This window comes from Rhinolophus hipposideros (genome assembly GCF_964194185.1).
Source record: "Rhinolophus hipposideros genome assembly, chromosome: 17".
NCBI lineage: Eukaryota > Metazoa > Chordata > Mammalia > Chiroptera > Rhinolophidae > Rhinolophus > Rhinolophus hipposideros.
In genome coordinates, this window is record NC_138063.1 from 55230701 (window position 1) to 55247516 (window position 16816).

General features: G+C 36.2%; 1 protein-coding gene across 2 annotated transcripts in view; it reads left to right on the forward strand.

Moving 5' to 3' along the window:
* Positions 1–16816, forward strand: part of LDLRAD4 (low density lipoprotein receptor class A domain containing 4) — a gene marked incomplete at its 5' end in the record, with an annotated part of 627426 nt that overhangs the window by 328123 nt on the left and 282487 nt on the right. For both annotated transcript variants that reach the window (XM_081078517.1, XM_081078518.1), the window contains one exon: positions 10045–10185. In XM_081078517.1, the coding sequence (XP_080934643.1) occupies positions 10045–10185 (141 nt within the window). The remainder of the gene's footprint in view (positions 1–10044; positions 10186–16816) is intronic.

Sequence of the window (16816 nt, forward strand, 5' to 3'; positions counted from 1 at the left end):
GGTTGGTCAAAAAATTAAAAATAGAAATGCCGTATGACCCAGCAATGCCACTTCTGGATGTTTATCGATAACCAGAACTCTAATTTGAAAGCTATATAGACGCCTATGTTCATTGCATTACTTACAGGGCTAGAACACATACTCCTAAACTTTATATGGAACCATAAAAGACCCTTAATAGCTGAAGCAATCTTGAGAAAGAAGAACGAATTGGAGGTTTCACATTACCTGATATCAAACTATACTGGAAGGCTATAGTAATCAAAAAAGCATGGCACTGGCTTGAAAACAGAAACATAGATCAGTGGAACAGAATAGAGAGCCCCAAAATAAACCCACTCCAAGATATGGAAGCAACCTAAGTATCCATGATAGATGAATGGGTAAAGAAGATGTACATCAGACAATTAAGTTTGTGAACTCATCCTAGAAAAAGTGCTGCATACCTCATTGCTGAATGTCACTACAATCACCTTTGAAGTACTCCCCTTGGGAAGCTATGAATCGAAGCCAGTGTCTAGTCCACCCTTCAAAGCAATTTGGGAACTCTTTTTCTGGAATGGCCATCAGAGCTGTCATCGTATTACCCTTGATGTCCTGAATGTCATCCAAATGTCTTCCCTTTCAGTATTTCCTGTATGTTCGGGTAAAGAAAGAAGTCGTTGGGGGCCAGATCAGGTGAGTAGGGAAGGTGTTCCAATACAGTTATTTGTTTACTGGCTAAAACTCCCTTACTGACAGTGCCGTGTGAGCTGGTGCATTGTCGTGATGCAAGAGCCATGAATTGTTAGTGAAAAGTTGTGGTCGTCTAACTTTTTCATGCAGCCTTTTCAGCACTTCCAAATAGTAAACTTGTTTAACTGTTTCTCCAATTGGTACAAATGCCTAATGAATAATCCTGATATATATATAAAGCTAGCAACATCATTGCAACAAGTTCATGAACTTAATTGCCAACCCTTGTATACAATGGAATATTATTCGGACATAAAATGGAATGAAATCTTCCATTTGGACCTAGAGGGTGTGTATGTTAAGTGAAATAATTCAGAGAAAGACAAATACCATATGATTTCACTTACATGTGGAATCTAAAAATCAAAATAAACAAAATAGAAATAAACTCATAAAAAGAAGTAATTGATGGTTACTCGATGGGAGAAGGTTGGAGGATCAGTGAAAAATATGAAGGGAGTAATATGTACAAGTTGCCATTTATAAACAGTCATGGGAATGTAAAGTATAACGGAATATAGTCAATCATGTTGTAATACAATGTATGGTGTCAGATGCATACTAGACTTATTGGGGTGATCACTTTGTAAGTTATATAAATGTCTAATCACTGTGTTGTACACCTAAAACTAATATAATATTATATGTTAACTGTAATTCAAAAATAAAAAAATTTACAAAAGAAAAAAGTAAAAAGAAACCACGGATATGTGCAGACATTTGATAACTATGTCAATTAGGGTTCTCTGAAGAAACAGAACCAATGGGATCTACCCATCCACAAACACAAACACATCATATATACCTATCTATCCATATATCTGTCTATATATATCTAGATATCTTCTATACCTATCTATCAATATGGAGAGAGATATATTTCTATCTATCATCTATCTATCTATCTATCTATCTATCTATCTATCTATCTATCTATCTATCATCTATCTATCTATCATCTATGTGTCTCATCAGTTGAATACTCTACCTATCTACATTTATTTATTTTTATTTTTTAAAAATTTATTGGGGTGACAATTGTTAATGAAATTACATAATTTCAGGTGTACAATTCTGTATTACATCATCTATAAATCCCATTGTGTGTTCACCATCCAGAGTCAGTTCTCCTTCCATTTACATTTATTTTAAGGAATTGGTTCACATGCTTGTGGAGGCTCCCAAGTTTGTATATTATCGAATAAGTTGGCAAGCTAGAAACTCAGGCAGGATTTCTATGTTGCAGTCTTAGGTAGAATTCCTTCTTCTTCAGGAAACAAAGTTTTACTCTTAGGATCTTCAACTGATTAGATGAAGATTAGATCAACCACATTATCAATGCTTTGCATACAGTCAACTTGTTGTAAATGTTAATCACTTGTAAAAAATATTTTTACAACACCTAGACTAGTTTTTTACGAAAAAAAAACTATAGCCTGGCCACCATAGCCTAGCTAAGTTGCCATATAAAATTAAACATTATAGTAACAAATAAAATACACTTTATAAATGAAAAATTAAATTTTTTAAAATTTAAGAATTGATGAAGAATTTAGCAGTAGAGTAGTAAATGGTAAATGAAGGTAAAGGGGATCAAATATATGGTGATGGAAGGAGAACTGACTCTGGGGGGTGAACACACTATGTGACATTCAGATGATGTATTACAGAATTGTACACCTGAAATCTATGTAACTTTACTAACAATTGTCACCCTAATAAACTTTAATTAAAAAAAAAACACATTAGGATTGTGACGGATTTAGAATTGTACAAACATTTGGTTTTCACAGAGATTGTTCCCCCTTAGAAGAGGCTTTATATTTTTCCTGATATAAAATCATACATAAAATTCACAAGAAGCTTACAAATTACTAGTGACCCCAGCACCCAGACATAGTCACTGTTTATGTTTTATCAACTTCCTTTCAAACTATTTCCCATGTGCATTGCATATATTGATATACCTTTTTTGTCTTCAAAGTGCTTTAAGGTGTTTTCTTCTTATCTGCTTATTTTCAGTACTGTTCTAAGGAGATAATAATACCTCCTCACATTTTATATACAGAAAGTCAGAAAAAGTTCATTCATTCGTTGGTTTTAAACATAGAAAAGAAAGAGTGCTATTTGCCAATTCAAGTCCTAAAGGATTTTCACTGACTTTTCAAATACCTGGTGATGTTTTGATGAAAGTTGGGTAGTTTTTTAAAGCTGCTCTAAAGGGTAAATTTATCACCACAAGTCTAAAGTCTGAAAGTACCTGGGACTTCTAACAGCACATTTTTCACTTACGGTTTTCAGAAAGTTTCAGACACATTAAAATCTTTTCAGCACCATAATGAGAGCAATAATCCATATCATATAATGGATTGAGTTTTTGTTACTATATTTAATGGGATGCTCTTCTACCGTGTTTTTCCAAAAATAATTACCTTGTCTTGTACACCTAAAACTAATAAATTAAAAAAAAAAAAAGACCTAGTCGGAGAATCAGCTCTAATGCATCTTTTGGAGCAAAAATTAATATAAGACCCGGTCTTATTTTACTATAACATAAGACTGGGTTTTATTTAATATAAGACTGGGTCCTATATTAATTTTTGTTCTGAAAGACTCATTGGAGCTGATTGTCCATCTAGGTCTTATACTTGGGGAAACACAACAGTATGTTAATCTTATTATATGGGAAAATATCCTTTTATCATGTCAGATTCTTCGTTCTGAAGGACAACTACGGTGTCAGTAGCTCCACATAAGATAAGACTTTGATTACATACTTGTGGGTAAGTTAATTCATTGCACAGAATATAAACCTTCAAATTAAATACCCCTTTGTTCCAAATTTACATAAGACCAGGAAAGTCAGCCGCTTTGTGTGAGGTGAGAGCTTCATTAGTGATCCAGTCTTTAACTCTTGGCATGCCGTGCAGATTGCCATGTGATGTTGGATGGAGCACACACAACTTGTGTAGTTTGTTCCTCAGATTTCCAAGGAGATAAAACATTGACATTATGTGAGATATTAAGTCTTTTACAGGTTACTCAAAATATATTTCTTGCATTGAAAATTTTGTAGGATAATGTGCATATATCATCCTATGTCAGTCACATGTTGTCAAAAGCTGACAGTTGAGATGAATAGCCCTAAGGATTAATTTTTCACTTCTGAAGATTCTCAAAACTTTTATCTTCATAATTTGCTAAATCACTACTTCCTGGACACTGTAATTCAGGCTTCCTTTATAGATACTAGTATTCCAACCTCACTGAAGGCTGATACAGGAAATAGTATGGGGAGCCCTTTTCCTTTTTTGATAAAATTGATATTTCAGATAGCCTCCAAGTTATTGTACAGCACCCTTTAATAAAAAGAGGGACAGATCCTCTTAATTCCTAGAAGCAGGAGAAAGTCTGTTTCTGATTAACTGGAATGCCTACTCTTATGGGCCAATGAGGGCTCACCACCATGTCTCTGGTTTCCTTGTCACTGTGGCAGCTCGTTTGCTTGGAGTTTAGTTTAGTGACCAATTACTAGAGCGCTCTTCAGTCACAAAGCTTTTCTCTTCCCCTGCATTTCTAAATTCATGGGTTTTTATCTTTTAATCACTGTTTTCCATTGTTTTTTGAATTTTACTTTAATGATAGATAAACTTGTACCTTGCAGGTGAATAGGCAATGTATACATAAATCAATAAAAATATTATTTTCATCTCTACACTAGGAAATGTAAACTTAACATTTGTTATAAATTATTTATCTTAATTTTCGATACCTATTAATTCTTCACATACAGATTATTAATGGCTAAGTTTTGTCTCTTTGCTAGTCACAATGTAAGTACATTATGACTAGCCCCATTACTGACAGCAGGTTCTAGATTTTAATGTCAGAAATGTTGGAGCCAAAATCTCAGTTCTCAGGTTTGTGAATGATAGAAGTGTGAACTGAATGAGTCAATGTTGCTATATGAATTTTAACAGAAATAGCTATGGCAGACTACTTTGCCAATTCACAAAAAAGACTGATTTTACAGTTGTGATGTAATACTCTGTATAGGTCTTTATTTTGGGACTGAGATCATATCTGTGAAAACTAAGGCTTTAAAAAGAGTGTAGGAAAAATTGAGAACAATTTTTTGTTGCTCCCCCCCAGTTTTATTGAGATATAATTAACATACAACATTGTGTAAGATTAAGGGGTACATGTTGATTTGATACTGTACACTTACGTATTGCAGAATGATGACCACCACCACAGCGTTAGCTAAAACCCTCATCACATCACCTAATTACTATTTGTGTGTGTGTGTGTGTGTGTGTGTGTGTGTGTGTGTGTATGAGAGAGAAAGAGAGAGAGAGAGAGGGAGAGAGAGAGACAGAGAGAGAGAGACAGAGAGAGAGAGAGAGAAACATTTAAGATCTACTCTCTTAGCAACTTTGAAGTACTTTTTATTGCCTTTTAACTAATAAAATGTTGACTCTACCAACTGGGTTAACTTTGGTCTCTGGGATGCAGATTTGTTCTCCAGGAAGTCAATATTGAACATTTATCTTTGAATCCTGTCTAAGTTTAGATTTAGAATATTCAAATTGTTAACCTACTGGTTATTAAAAAAAATTTAGTATAGTGTTTTGTATAAAAGTTTGGAATTCATAGAACATCCCAGGATATTCCATTTTTCCTGGTTTTAGGACTCTTAAAATTGCTTTTTTTAAAAAAGGGTAACAAAATATTAGGAAATTTTCTTATTCTTAATCATTACTTTCTTTTCTCTCTCACACAGTATACTCCAGCTAGTTAATATTAGTTTGTACATAATTAGAATGACATTCAGTACAAAAAGGTTTTTTTCCTCCCAATCTTGGGTTTTATGTTCCATTATAGAGAATTTGTCTTCTGACTTTGGGTAAGTCAGGAATTCCCTCTGGACTATTTCCTCATCTGTGACATGAGAGGATGGACCACTTTGTCTTTAGGGCCCTCTCAGCATTAGAATTTTATGAATCTGTGATAATTCAAAGTCACTGAAATGCATCAGAAGCTTTATGTAGGATTGTAGAAAAATTAAAGACCCCAAATTTGGAGAAAATTCTTTATTACTATGAATACATAAAGTGATTCTAAAATATATTGCTTATTCTAGAAATTGTTTCATAAGAAATCACATAAAAATATGACAGGAATGCCATTTTCTTCATTGTTAAAGTACTGAATTTAACGAAAAGGAGTTATTTAAATATTATAATTTAAAAAATTAATCTGTAGCAGAGAACCCTATGATTTCACTGATATGTGGTATATAAACCAAAAACAACAAAAGAGCAAGACAAAGAAATGAGAAACAAGAACTCATAGACACAGACGATAGTTTAGTGGTTACAAGACAAAGAAATGAGAAACAAGAACTCATAGACACAGACGATAGTTTAGTGGTTACCAGATAGTTAAGGGAGGTGGGGGGAGGGAGATGAGGGTAAGGGGGATCAAATATATGGTGATGGAAGGAGAACTGACTGGGTGGTGAACACACAATGGGATTTATAGATGATGTAATACAGAATTGTACACCTGAAATTATGTAATTTCATTAACAATTGTCACCCCAATAAATTAAAAAAAAAATCAGTAACTATTGAAGGAAAAACTGGTTCCTGAGTTGTTCGTTCTGTATTCCATTCCAATATTGTACATTGAATTTGCAGCCAAAATGTTTCCAATGTTTATCAATATTTGATTTCCTTCAGCTTCTGGCTTGGCAGAAATACTTAAGTTCCACAAATAATGGACGAAATATAACAAAACATTTTTTTATTCTTCTGTCGTCTTTCTCTGACTTGAGTTTTATATCATTGAGGACGTTTTCTGGCTATAGTGTATCAAAATGTAGTTTTGGGGTCTCAAAGTTTCTGAAATATCCAGTTGATAGTACAGAGCTATAACAACCAGTCCCTATATACAGGAATCATCAAAATACCTGGCCCTTTTTAAAAAAATTAAATTTGTTGGGGTGGCGTTGGTTAGTAAAATTACATAGGTTTCAAGTATGCATTTCTATTGTACATCATCTGTATACATTGTGTGTTCTCCACCCAGAGTCAGTTCTGTTTTCATCACCATTTTTTTGCGTATTTTAAGAGATTATTTTTTAGTGTTTTTTTTGTTTTTAGTAAATTAGCAAATACCAGCTAAACATTCCAATAATATACTATTAGCTAAAGAGAGGGCTTAATATAAGTGAGATTTATCTCCTTCTTACTAGGCATTGGTTCTCCATCTTAGCCACCCATCAGTATCATTCTAAGGATCTCTAGAAACCCCCACTGCCCAGGCGTAAGGCTAGTGAAAGCAGTGTGGAGCTCAGGTATAAGTAGTGTTGAAAGATGGTCAGGTGATTCCAGTATGCAGACACAGACCCTGTAGGGTTCTTACTTTGTTTGAAATATCACAATAAGCTAGTTATTAGAGGACCACCCCCTAAGGTCGGAATGTACTGGGCTTTTGGATAGCAAAGCGTGGTAGAGATGGCTTTGCAGGGTGAGTCAGGTTAGAGTTGGAAGCCTGCCTCAATCAGCACCGTTATTTTAACTTGGACAGATATTTTATTCTAGTCTAAAATTTCACTCTAGCTTTAGCTTTAATCTTTAACACTTTATAGCATTATAGCAATTATAGCAATTTTCTAGTTTCTATATCACATCAAGAAGTTGATAGATTCAACATTTCAATCTAATAGTTTTGATTCAAGTGGCCATGTGATGGAGAGACCTTTAGTTTGATATTCAGCTAATGATTCATAGTTGAGAAGATTTAGATTTTAGGAATTTGAGATTCAATGGGTTGATGTTGTTTCCATTATCTAAGAAGTAAGAGCTTTCTGAGCAAATTAGTGGCATAAGCCTTGTTAATGTGTCCTGAGTTATGTTAAGCCTACTTATGAAAAAAACTATTTTGAGAATTTTGTTACATTAATGGGCATCCTCATTACAAACCAATCTTACACATTCATGAAAGCAGATTTGGAAATTGAGAGGCAACAATGGGGAGAGCCCTGAGATGGGAGTTAGAGAATTTGGACACTCATCTGGATTTTGCCATTTATTAGCAGTGTATTTATAGGCAAGTTACTTAATCTCTGAGTCTTAATTTCCTCATCTATAAAATGGGAATAATGCCTACCATAATTATTTCACAGAGTTCTTACGAGGCTCAGATTAGATCATTAATTTGTTCAATAAATATGTGATTCACTAAAGTGCCTATTATTTGTCAGGGAGCATTCAAGATGTGAAGGATATAAAGAAGGAAAATATGTCCTTGGAAGGAGCAAATATATTAGTACCTGTTCATATAAAAACATCATATTGTAAGCCCTTTGAAGATGGCTTGCTCTTTCATCTTTGTGTTTCCATGTCTCGGTACCTGGCACATAACAAAGAAGGGGCTAAAATACTGTTTATGTGAATGAATTAATCACATAATTAATTTCCTTGAAAATATTTTGTTCCTCTAGTCTGAGTCTCCCTTGAACAAGTTGAAATGAGTAATGTGTGGATGTGGTTTCATTTCCCTGTTGACTTAAAGTACCACACGAACTTCAACATGGTAGTCTAACCTGAGATCCTTTCAAACCACAGCAATGGTTAATATTTTAGTTGGAGTTTGATTCCAATAGGTTAGTATTCCTTTTTTTTCTGATCAACATTGCAACATTAAGAGTATCTGTTTTTGGCTTAATGTCCTTTTCATGTTTGGTATTAATTCAAACTCCAATATTTCTTTTGGAAAGAAAGATAAATTCTTTCCTTGACATCCTTTTTTCCCCATTAAATTAAGTTTTAAAAAAAAGTTGCTTCATAAATGTGATCTCAAACAGCTGGATTTTAATCTTTCTACCTTATAGGAAGAGAGAATTTGGTTTCAACAGTGCTCCTACCACATGGCCTGGATCATACCCAGCACACAGATTTTTTTAACCTAGCCAGCAACGAACTTGTGGTTGTACATTTGGGCTGTGTTCACATGTTATTCTAAACTAGGTCAGGATCTGTGGTTGGTATCTCTATATTCTTTTAAGAGAATGTGAACAAATGGAGAATTATAAGATCCCTTTCATACTGAGTCACAGAAATAAATACTTTTGAGGATTTAAGTTCTGTCTCTTTACAGCAGGTAAAGGGTTATTCTCTTTGCAGCCCTATGTGTCCTTAGCGTAGCTGGAGGAGGCTTTGGTGTTCTGATGCCCAGTCTTTTGTTTGAATAACAGAATTTTAGAATTGAAAAGACCCTGGACTTGATCCAAGCCTGCCACTCATATTCTAGACAGACAAAATTGAAATGAAGAAGCTGTGATAGTCTGTGTCAGTGGGTGTCCTGAGATGCTTTTCCTGAGTTTTTTTCTACTGTCTGCCACTGAGTAGAACATACTACGTGAATCCTGCTAGCTTCTGTGGGTACTCCTAGTAAAAAGCTCACAGAATGCAAGGTGATACACATACACATTTATGTGCCCATGTCTATGTAATTGTGTCACTTCCTTTAGCCTTAATTGTTTAAGTTGATAGTAATGTGTTAAGTTTGCAAATTTATTTTAAAGTCTTATAAAAATAAATTCCATTTTCAAATATTGCTTTGTATAGACTTAGAGATACATGTTCGGTGTGACCTACAGGGATCTGGGTTGGGCTCCATCCTATTCTTTAAGTCACTCCACACGGTCTTTGGCATAGATGCTTCTGAGCAGAGAGCTTACATTGTTTTCCCATATTTTACATTATAACGTCAATGCTACTCCTACCTGGTATTAAACCTGGGTTTTCTTAGGCATGAACACTAGAGAGGTTAAATATTTTGCTCAAAGCTTCACAACATCTAGTGAAAAGTTGGAAATAAAATGTATGTGTCTCCTTTTAGCAAGCCTGAACTTCCAAATTCTGCTGTAGTCCCACTCGCTACTGCATAAGCTCTTCATCCTTGGAGGCATGGAAATCATGGGTGTTTTTCAAGCTAAATCAGAGGCTCATAGCAGTGACTTTTGCTCGGTAAATCATGGAAAGAAAGCACCTGCGTTACTCATTTTGTGGGTTATACAAGTGGGATGTGTAATGTATGGCAGGCCCCGGAGAGACCCTGGGGCACTATCCTGTGCATTTCATAGAAGGAAGGTCCTTACCAAGATAGTCCTTCTCTAAGATCAGTTTCCTGGGATCTCCAGATAGACTTGAGTTCCCAAACAGTCACGGAATGCAAAAAACAACCCAAGAGCATCAAATTTGCATTGACTACTTCATGCTTTATATTGTACTTTTTCAGAGTGCAAATTCACCTGCACCAGCGGTAAATGCTTGTATCTTGGTTCACTGGTCTGTAACCAACAGAACGACTGTGGGGACAACAGTGATGAAGAAAACTGTCTCCTGGTGACTGAACATCCACCTCCGGGCATCTTCAACTGTAAGTCCCTCCTACTCATCTTGGCATCATTAGGTCTGATTATGTTTTTGAAATGGTTAGGAGGTAAGGTCCTGGTGGAAATGGGAAAGATGTTGTTTTGGGGGGCAAGATCTACATTTTCACAAAGGGAATGTTTTCTTCTTTTAGGATAGAAAAATGGTGTGTCTAAAACTGGGAAATTTATTCTATTTTCAGAGATGTCCAGTGACACTAGGTTTCAGAATAGGATTTTGCTACCCAGAAGCATTTACTGGATTCCAAGAAATAATATATTGATTTAGTGTTCTTCCTACCAGTTTTGTAGAATTTTTAAAGAGTAATTTGAAACAATTTTCAAATAACTTTAAATAAGCAAAGAAAGATATGTGGAAAGGCTGTAATTAATTATGTAATTAAAATAAGAAAACAGATTTATATTGGACTTTTAAAAAAGGTTCTGATCATGTGTTTTTCTATTTGCTGCTGGATAGAAAAGAAAAGTGAGGTGTTTACATTTGTGAATCCCAAGGCTGAGAAATTCTTGAACTTGAAAAGGTGAAATTAATAGTTTGAAGTTCACTGATTTTTCATCTCATGGTTTTTATGAAGAGGAAGGAGAGAGAAGTCAGCTTTGAAGCACTGCTGAACTTCTCTTAGGGAAAATGGCTTATTGTTTCCTGTGTTTCCATGGGCGAAGTGAAGTGCGTTGAGGATGACAGAATGATTTTGCAGTAGCACACTCTGGAGGAATGTTTGTAGCACTGACCATCTTCATGGGGTCTTCTTACTGAGATCATTTCATGAAACGTTCAACTTATCTCCCCAGTGTTACGGACATGTTTTTGAGGGGTTATATTTGTTTTTATTTACAGCTCTGTACACTTTTGTTATGAAAATTAGACTACATAAATACTGATACTGTAATGTGAAATGTGGAGAGAATTTTTTAAAAGAAACAATTTTCTCTATTCCTACTGTATTTTTCATATTGGGGGAAAACTCAGAAAATAAGTGCCTAGTAAAGTTTAAGCTTGCTCTTTATGCTTGCTGAATTCAAGCTTTTCTGTTGTGTCAGTTTGTATTTTCTTAACACTGAGTGCTCTTAGAATCCCATGTCTATACTTTCAAAACACAATTTAAGGTTATGTGTGTGCTTTTTGGTATTTGGTCCATTTGTTTCCTCTGGTGATGTTTTGTGTAATAGCCTTTGCAATTGTCAGTAATTTGCATAATGTGGCTTGCCTGGGCTCAGGGAAGCGGTCCACAAAGTGATTGTCCTGTCTGCTCTGAGCTGGATTGCTGGGTCGGGATCCTGGACCTGGTACTTACCCAACAGTTGGGCAGTTCTGTGGCCTCATCTGCACAATGAGTCATGAGAATGGGTATTATGAGGATTAAATGGGATGGTCCACATAAAGCAATTAGAATAGAGTCTTTCTGATACTAAGCCCTTGATGTAGGTCAGCTAAACTCAAGCCAAGGGGGTCTTAGAATAAGAAGGGCAATGTAAAGCCAATTTCTTGATTTTTGTTGTTGTTTTTCTCTAGACTTGACTAACAGCAAGCACATACATGATAAGCTATGGAAAGACTATTAGGACTGTGTGTGGTACATTGACTGTGAAAAGCAGGATGACCAAGCCTTTGGCCCTAGAGCACGTCACAGACTGATTCTCTGAATCTTCAAGGTGCTTCTCCTTCACTTCAGGGTCCATTCCTCCTATTAAACCCCTTCCCTCCCCTGCCCGCCACTCTCCGCCCCCCTCCCTTCTCCTCCCTTTCTTTCCTCTCCCCTTCTTTCCTTTCTCATCAGTATTGATTCCTGATATTTAAAGCCTATTTCTACATGTTTTTTTCATCCATTTTAAAAGTATGAATGTTTTAATTTTACTTAGAAGCCAGGTGAAGCAGTTACGTCTGTAAGTGGTTCAACATTTCCCAGGCAGCTACAAAAGTTTCCCTTAACAGAGGAACTTGAAAATCCTATTGGAAAATTGTTGGTACCTACAGTTCAGATATAAATAGAACTTGTTGTGTCCTTATAACTAAAATAAGAGATTATTTACATTGCGCTCTCTTTTAAGAAGACTGGAGAGCTAGGAAACAATGACAAAAGACAAGACCATGGCTGTGGCTTCAGGTGGACTTGAGTCCAAATTCTACCTTAAGTAAGTGATTGAATCTCTTTCAGGCTTGCTTTCTCTCTCTGTAAAATGTGAACAATTGCTGTCATATAAGGTTTCTCAGTGGTGATGTCATAAACATGGCTGTGTGAGGTGAGCCTCTTGAAATCTCCCTGGAATTTACAATATACTGAACAACTATAACTCCACAAAGGACTCCCTGCACAGCAGACAGGCAAGATGAAGAGGCCCACTACTGAATTCACCTAAAGGTGGGCAAATCACGTCAGCTGGGGGAGGAGGGAAGGGAGAAGTGCAGAGACGGGCCTAGTGGGCACAGAACTCAGACCTAGCTCAGTGCTCCGAGCTTGCTGCATCCCAGAATTACCACAGCTGCAGGAGAGGGAAGAAGTTGGACTACTAGGGCTCCGCTTATGGCCCACAGGAGTGAGAGAGCAGCATATAACATGGCTGAACCCAACGCTCATGGCAGAGACCTCGGAACAAACACTGAGAGAAGAAGGCTGAAACCGGTGGTTTACGACCTCACTGCTGAGCAGAGAATGGAACCTTAGGTACTGAGCCTAGCTTCCCCATAGAACCCTCCCGGAGCTAGCCCCACCCCCACCTTCTCAGTGCTAGAAGCGGAACAGTAGCAGTGTCAGATCAAAAGAACAGAATATTTTCAGTTCTAAACACTGTGGTCCACAGACACAGATTTGCAGCCCAACTGATTCCGGCAAAGGGGAGGGAGCTGTGGAAGGAGGACTGGCTGTGGTGGTGGTTGCCACCATTGCTCTGGGCCACCTCTCATAACCCAAACTACCTTTGTCCGCACCTGTCTGGATCCCTGCAGGAATAAGCAAAGCTACTGAAACACACAGGCTCTGAATCTGGTGCAGGAAGAGCTTTGGAACATCAAAAGCTCTCCACATCCCCACACAGATGTGGTGCCTTATGACAAAGGCGAACTGTGAACAGAGGAGAAGCCTGCCTTCCAGGGAATCCCCCATTGTGTGAGAAGCTGGAATAGTGCAGAGAAAACATAACACTACAATCTGAGAGAAAATAAAAGGCTGCAGTCAGAGATAAAACATTCTACCAACACGTACTGGAAAACAAAAGAAAGACCTCTTCCTATCAACCTGTTGCAACACCCATTCCTGTAGATATCTGGGAAGATAAATAATAAACCATTAATTGTCATGAATAACCATGGCAACAAGACAGCTTAGAAAGAAAATGAAAAGTCTCCAGAAAAGGAACTTAAAGATATGGAAATACATGACTTAAATGACAGAGAATTCAAAATTGCAGTTCTGAAAAAAACTCAACGGAATGCAAGAAAACACAGACAGGCAGTTTAATGAACTCAGAAACACAATGAAAGAACAAAATGAACAATTTTACCAAACAGATTGAAATTTTTAAAAAGAACCAAACACAATTTCTGGAGATTAATAACTCAACAGAAGAAATGAAAAATGAAATAGCCAGCTACGGTAGCAGAGTTGACCAAATGGAGGAAAGAATCAGTGACATTGAAGATAGAAACCTAGAAATGTCACAGATGGAAGAAGACAGAGACTTGAGACTTAAAAGAAATGAAAGAGCTCTACAAGAACTTCCTGACTCCATCAGAAAGGGCAATATAAGAATAATGGGCATACCAGAAGGAGAAGAAAGAGAGAGGGGAACAGAGAGTATATTCAAAGAAATTGTTGATGAGAACTCCCCAAACTTGTGGAAAGAACTGGATCCTCGAATCCAAGAAGTAAATAGAACACCTAATTACCTCAACCCCAACAGACCTTCTCGAAACACATTGAATTGAAGTTGTCTAAAATCAACAACGCGAAAAAAATCCTCAAGGCAGCCAGGGAAAAGAAGACTGTACCTGACAAAGGAAAGCCAATTAGGGTATCAACAGATTTTTCAGCAGAAACTCAACAAGCCAGGAGGGAGTGGAACCAAATATTCAAACTATTGAAAAAGAAAAATTATGATCGAAGAATAATATATCCAGCAAAGATATCCTTGAGTAATGAAGGAGGAATAAAGACCTTTTCAGACATACAGAAGCTGAGGGAGTTTTCTAATACACGACCTGCACTACAAGAAATACTAAAGGAGGCTATTCGACCACCATCAACAGGGACAATTTGTGGCAACCAAAACATAAAAAGGGGGAGAGTAAAGGCTTGAACCAGAATATGGGAATGGAGAAAGTAAGGGTGCAGAAGAAAATGGAATATTTGAAATATTAAACTTTCTTTTACATAAATTTAATGTTAACCACTCAAAAAATATCCACAACTGAAATATATACTGTAATGAAAGAAAAACACAGGAAAAAATCATAGAATACCACCACACAGAAATAATAGACAACAACAAAAAGACAAAGAAACAATGGAACCACAGTGTTACCAGAAAACTAAAGATAGAGTGATAGGAAATCCTAACATATCAATAATCACCCTAAATGTAAATTGACTGAACTCACCAATAAAAAGGCACAGAGTAGCAGATTGGATCAAAAAACTAAACCCAACCATATACTGTCTCCAAGAGACACATCTCAGCTACAAGGACAAACACAGGCTCAAAGTGAAAGGGTGGAATTTGACACTCCAAGCAAATGGTATCCAGAGAAAATCAGGTGTATCCATACTGATATCAGATGAAATGGACTTCAGGGTAAAAAAGGTAACAAGAGACAAAGATGGACATTTTATAATGGTAAAGGGGACTATACAACAAGAACACATGACAGTCATGAATATTTATCCCCCCAATCAGGGAGCACCGAAATATACCAAGCAACTACTAACAGAACTAAAGGGAGAAATTGACCAAAACACAATTGTACTAGGGGACTTAAATACATCATTGACAGCCATGGATAGATCACCCAAACAAAATAAATAAATATCAGCCCTAAATGACACATTAGATGAAATGGACATAATTGACCTGTATAGAGCACTTCATCCTAAAACATCAGACTATACATTTTTTTTTCTAGTGTACTTGGAACATTCTCAAAAAAAATCAGAGCATAACTAAATGAAATAGAGAACAAAAAGACAATAGAAAAAATTAATGTAACAAAGAGCTGGTTCTTTGAAAAGATTAACAAAATTGACAAACCCTTGCTTATACTCACTCAGATAAAAGGAGAAAAGACACTAATAAGCAAAATCAGAAATGAAAGAGGGAAAGTTATCACAGATGCCACAGAAATACAAAGGACCATCCAAGAATGCTATGAAGGACTATATGCCACCAAATTCAGTAACTTAGAAGAAATGGACAAGTTCTTAGAAACATATAGCCTTCCTAGGCTGAACAATGAAGAACTGGAAAATCTAAACAGACCGATCACCAGTAAGAAAATTGAATCAGTCATCCAAAACCTTCCCCAAAGCAAAAGTCCTGGACCAGATAGCTTCACTAGTGAATTCTACCAAACTTCAAAGAGGATCTAATACCAATCCTTCTCAAACTCTTCCAAAAAATTGAAGAAGAGACAGTACTCCCTAACTCATTTTATGAGGCCAACATTACCCTGATACCAAAACCTGGTAAGGACAACACAAAAAAAGACAATTATAGACCAATATCTCTGATGAATATAGATGCAAAAATCCTAAACAAAATTCTAGCAAATCGAATGCAACAATGCATTAAAAAGATTATTGATCATGACCTAGTAGGGTTCATCCCAGGGCACAAGGATGGTTCAACATATGCAAATCCATCAATGTGTACATCACATAAACAAAATAACGAACGAAAATCATATGAATATATCAATTGATGTAAAAAAACAAGCATTTGACAAGATACAACATCCATTTAAGATGAAAACACTTAATAAAATAGGTATAGAAGGAAAATACCTTAACATAGTAAAGGCCATATATGACAAACCCTGAGCCAATCTCATAATTAATGGTGAAAAACTGAAGCCCTTTGCTCTATGTTCAGGAACATGACAGGGCTGTCCCCTATCACCTCTGCTTTTCAACGTAGTGTTGGAAGTCCTCGCCAGAGCAATCAGGCAAGAGAAGAACTAAAACGCATCCAAATTGGGAATGAAGAAGTTAAATTGTCACTCTTTGCAGATGACGTGATGCTATATATAGAAAACCCTAAAGAGTCCACCAAAAGCTATTAGAAACAATAAACGAATACAGTAAAGTTGCTGGCTACAAAATCAACCTACAAAAGTCCATTGCATTCCTGTATACTAACAATGAAATCTCAGAAAAAGAAATAAAACAATCAATTCCTTTTGCAATTGCGCAAAAAGAATAAAATACCTAGGAATAAACTTAACCAAGGATGTGAAAGACAAATATGCTGAAAACTATTTTTAAAAGAAATTGAAGAAGACACAAAGAAATGGAAAGACCTTCCATGCTCATGGATTGGAAGAATCAACATAGTTAAAATGGCCATATTACCTAAAGCAATATACAGATTTAATGCAATCCCCAGCAAAATCCCAATGACGTTTTTTAA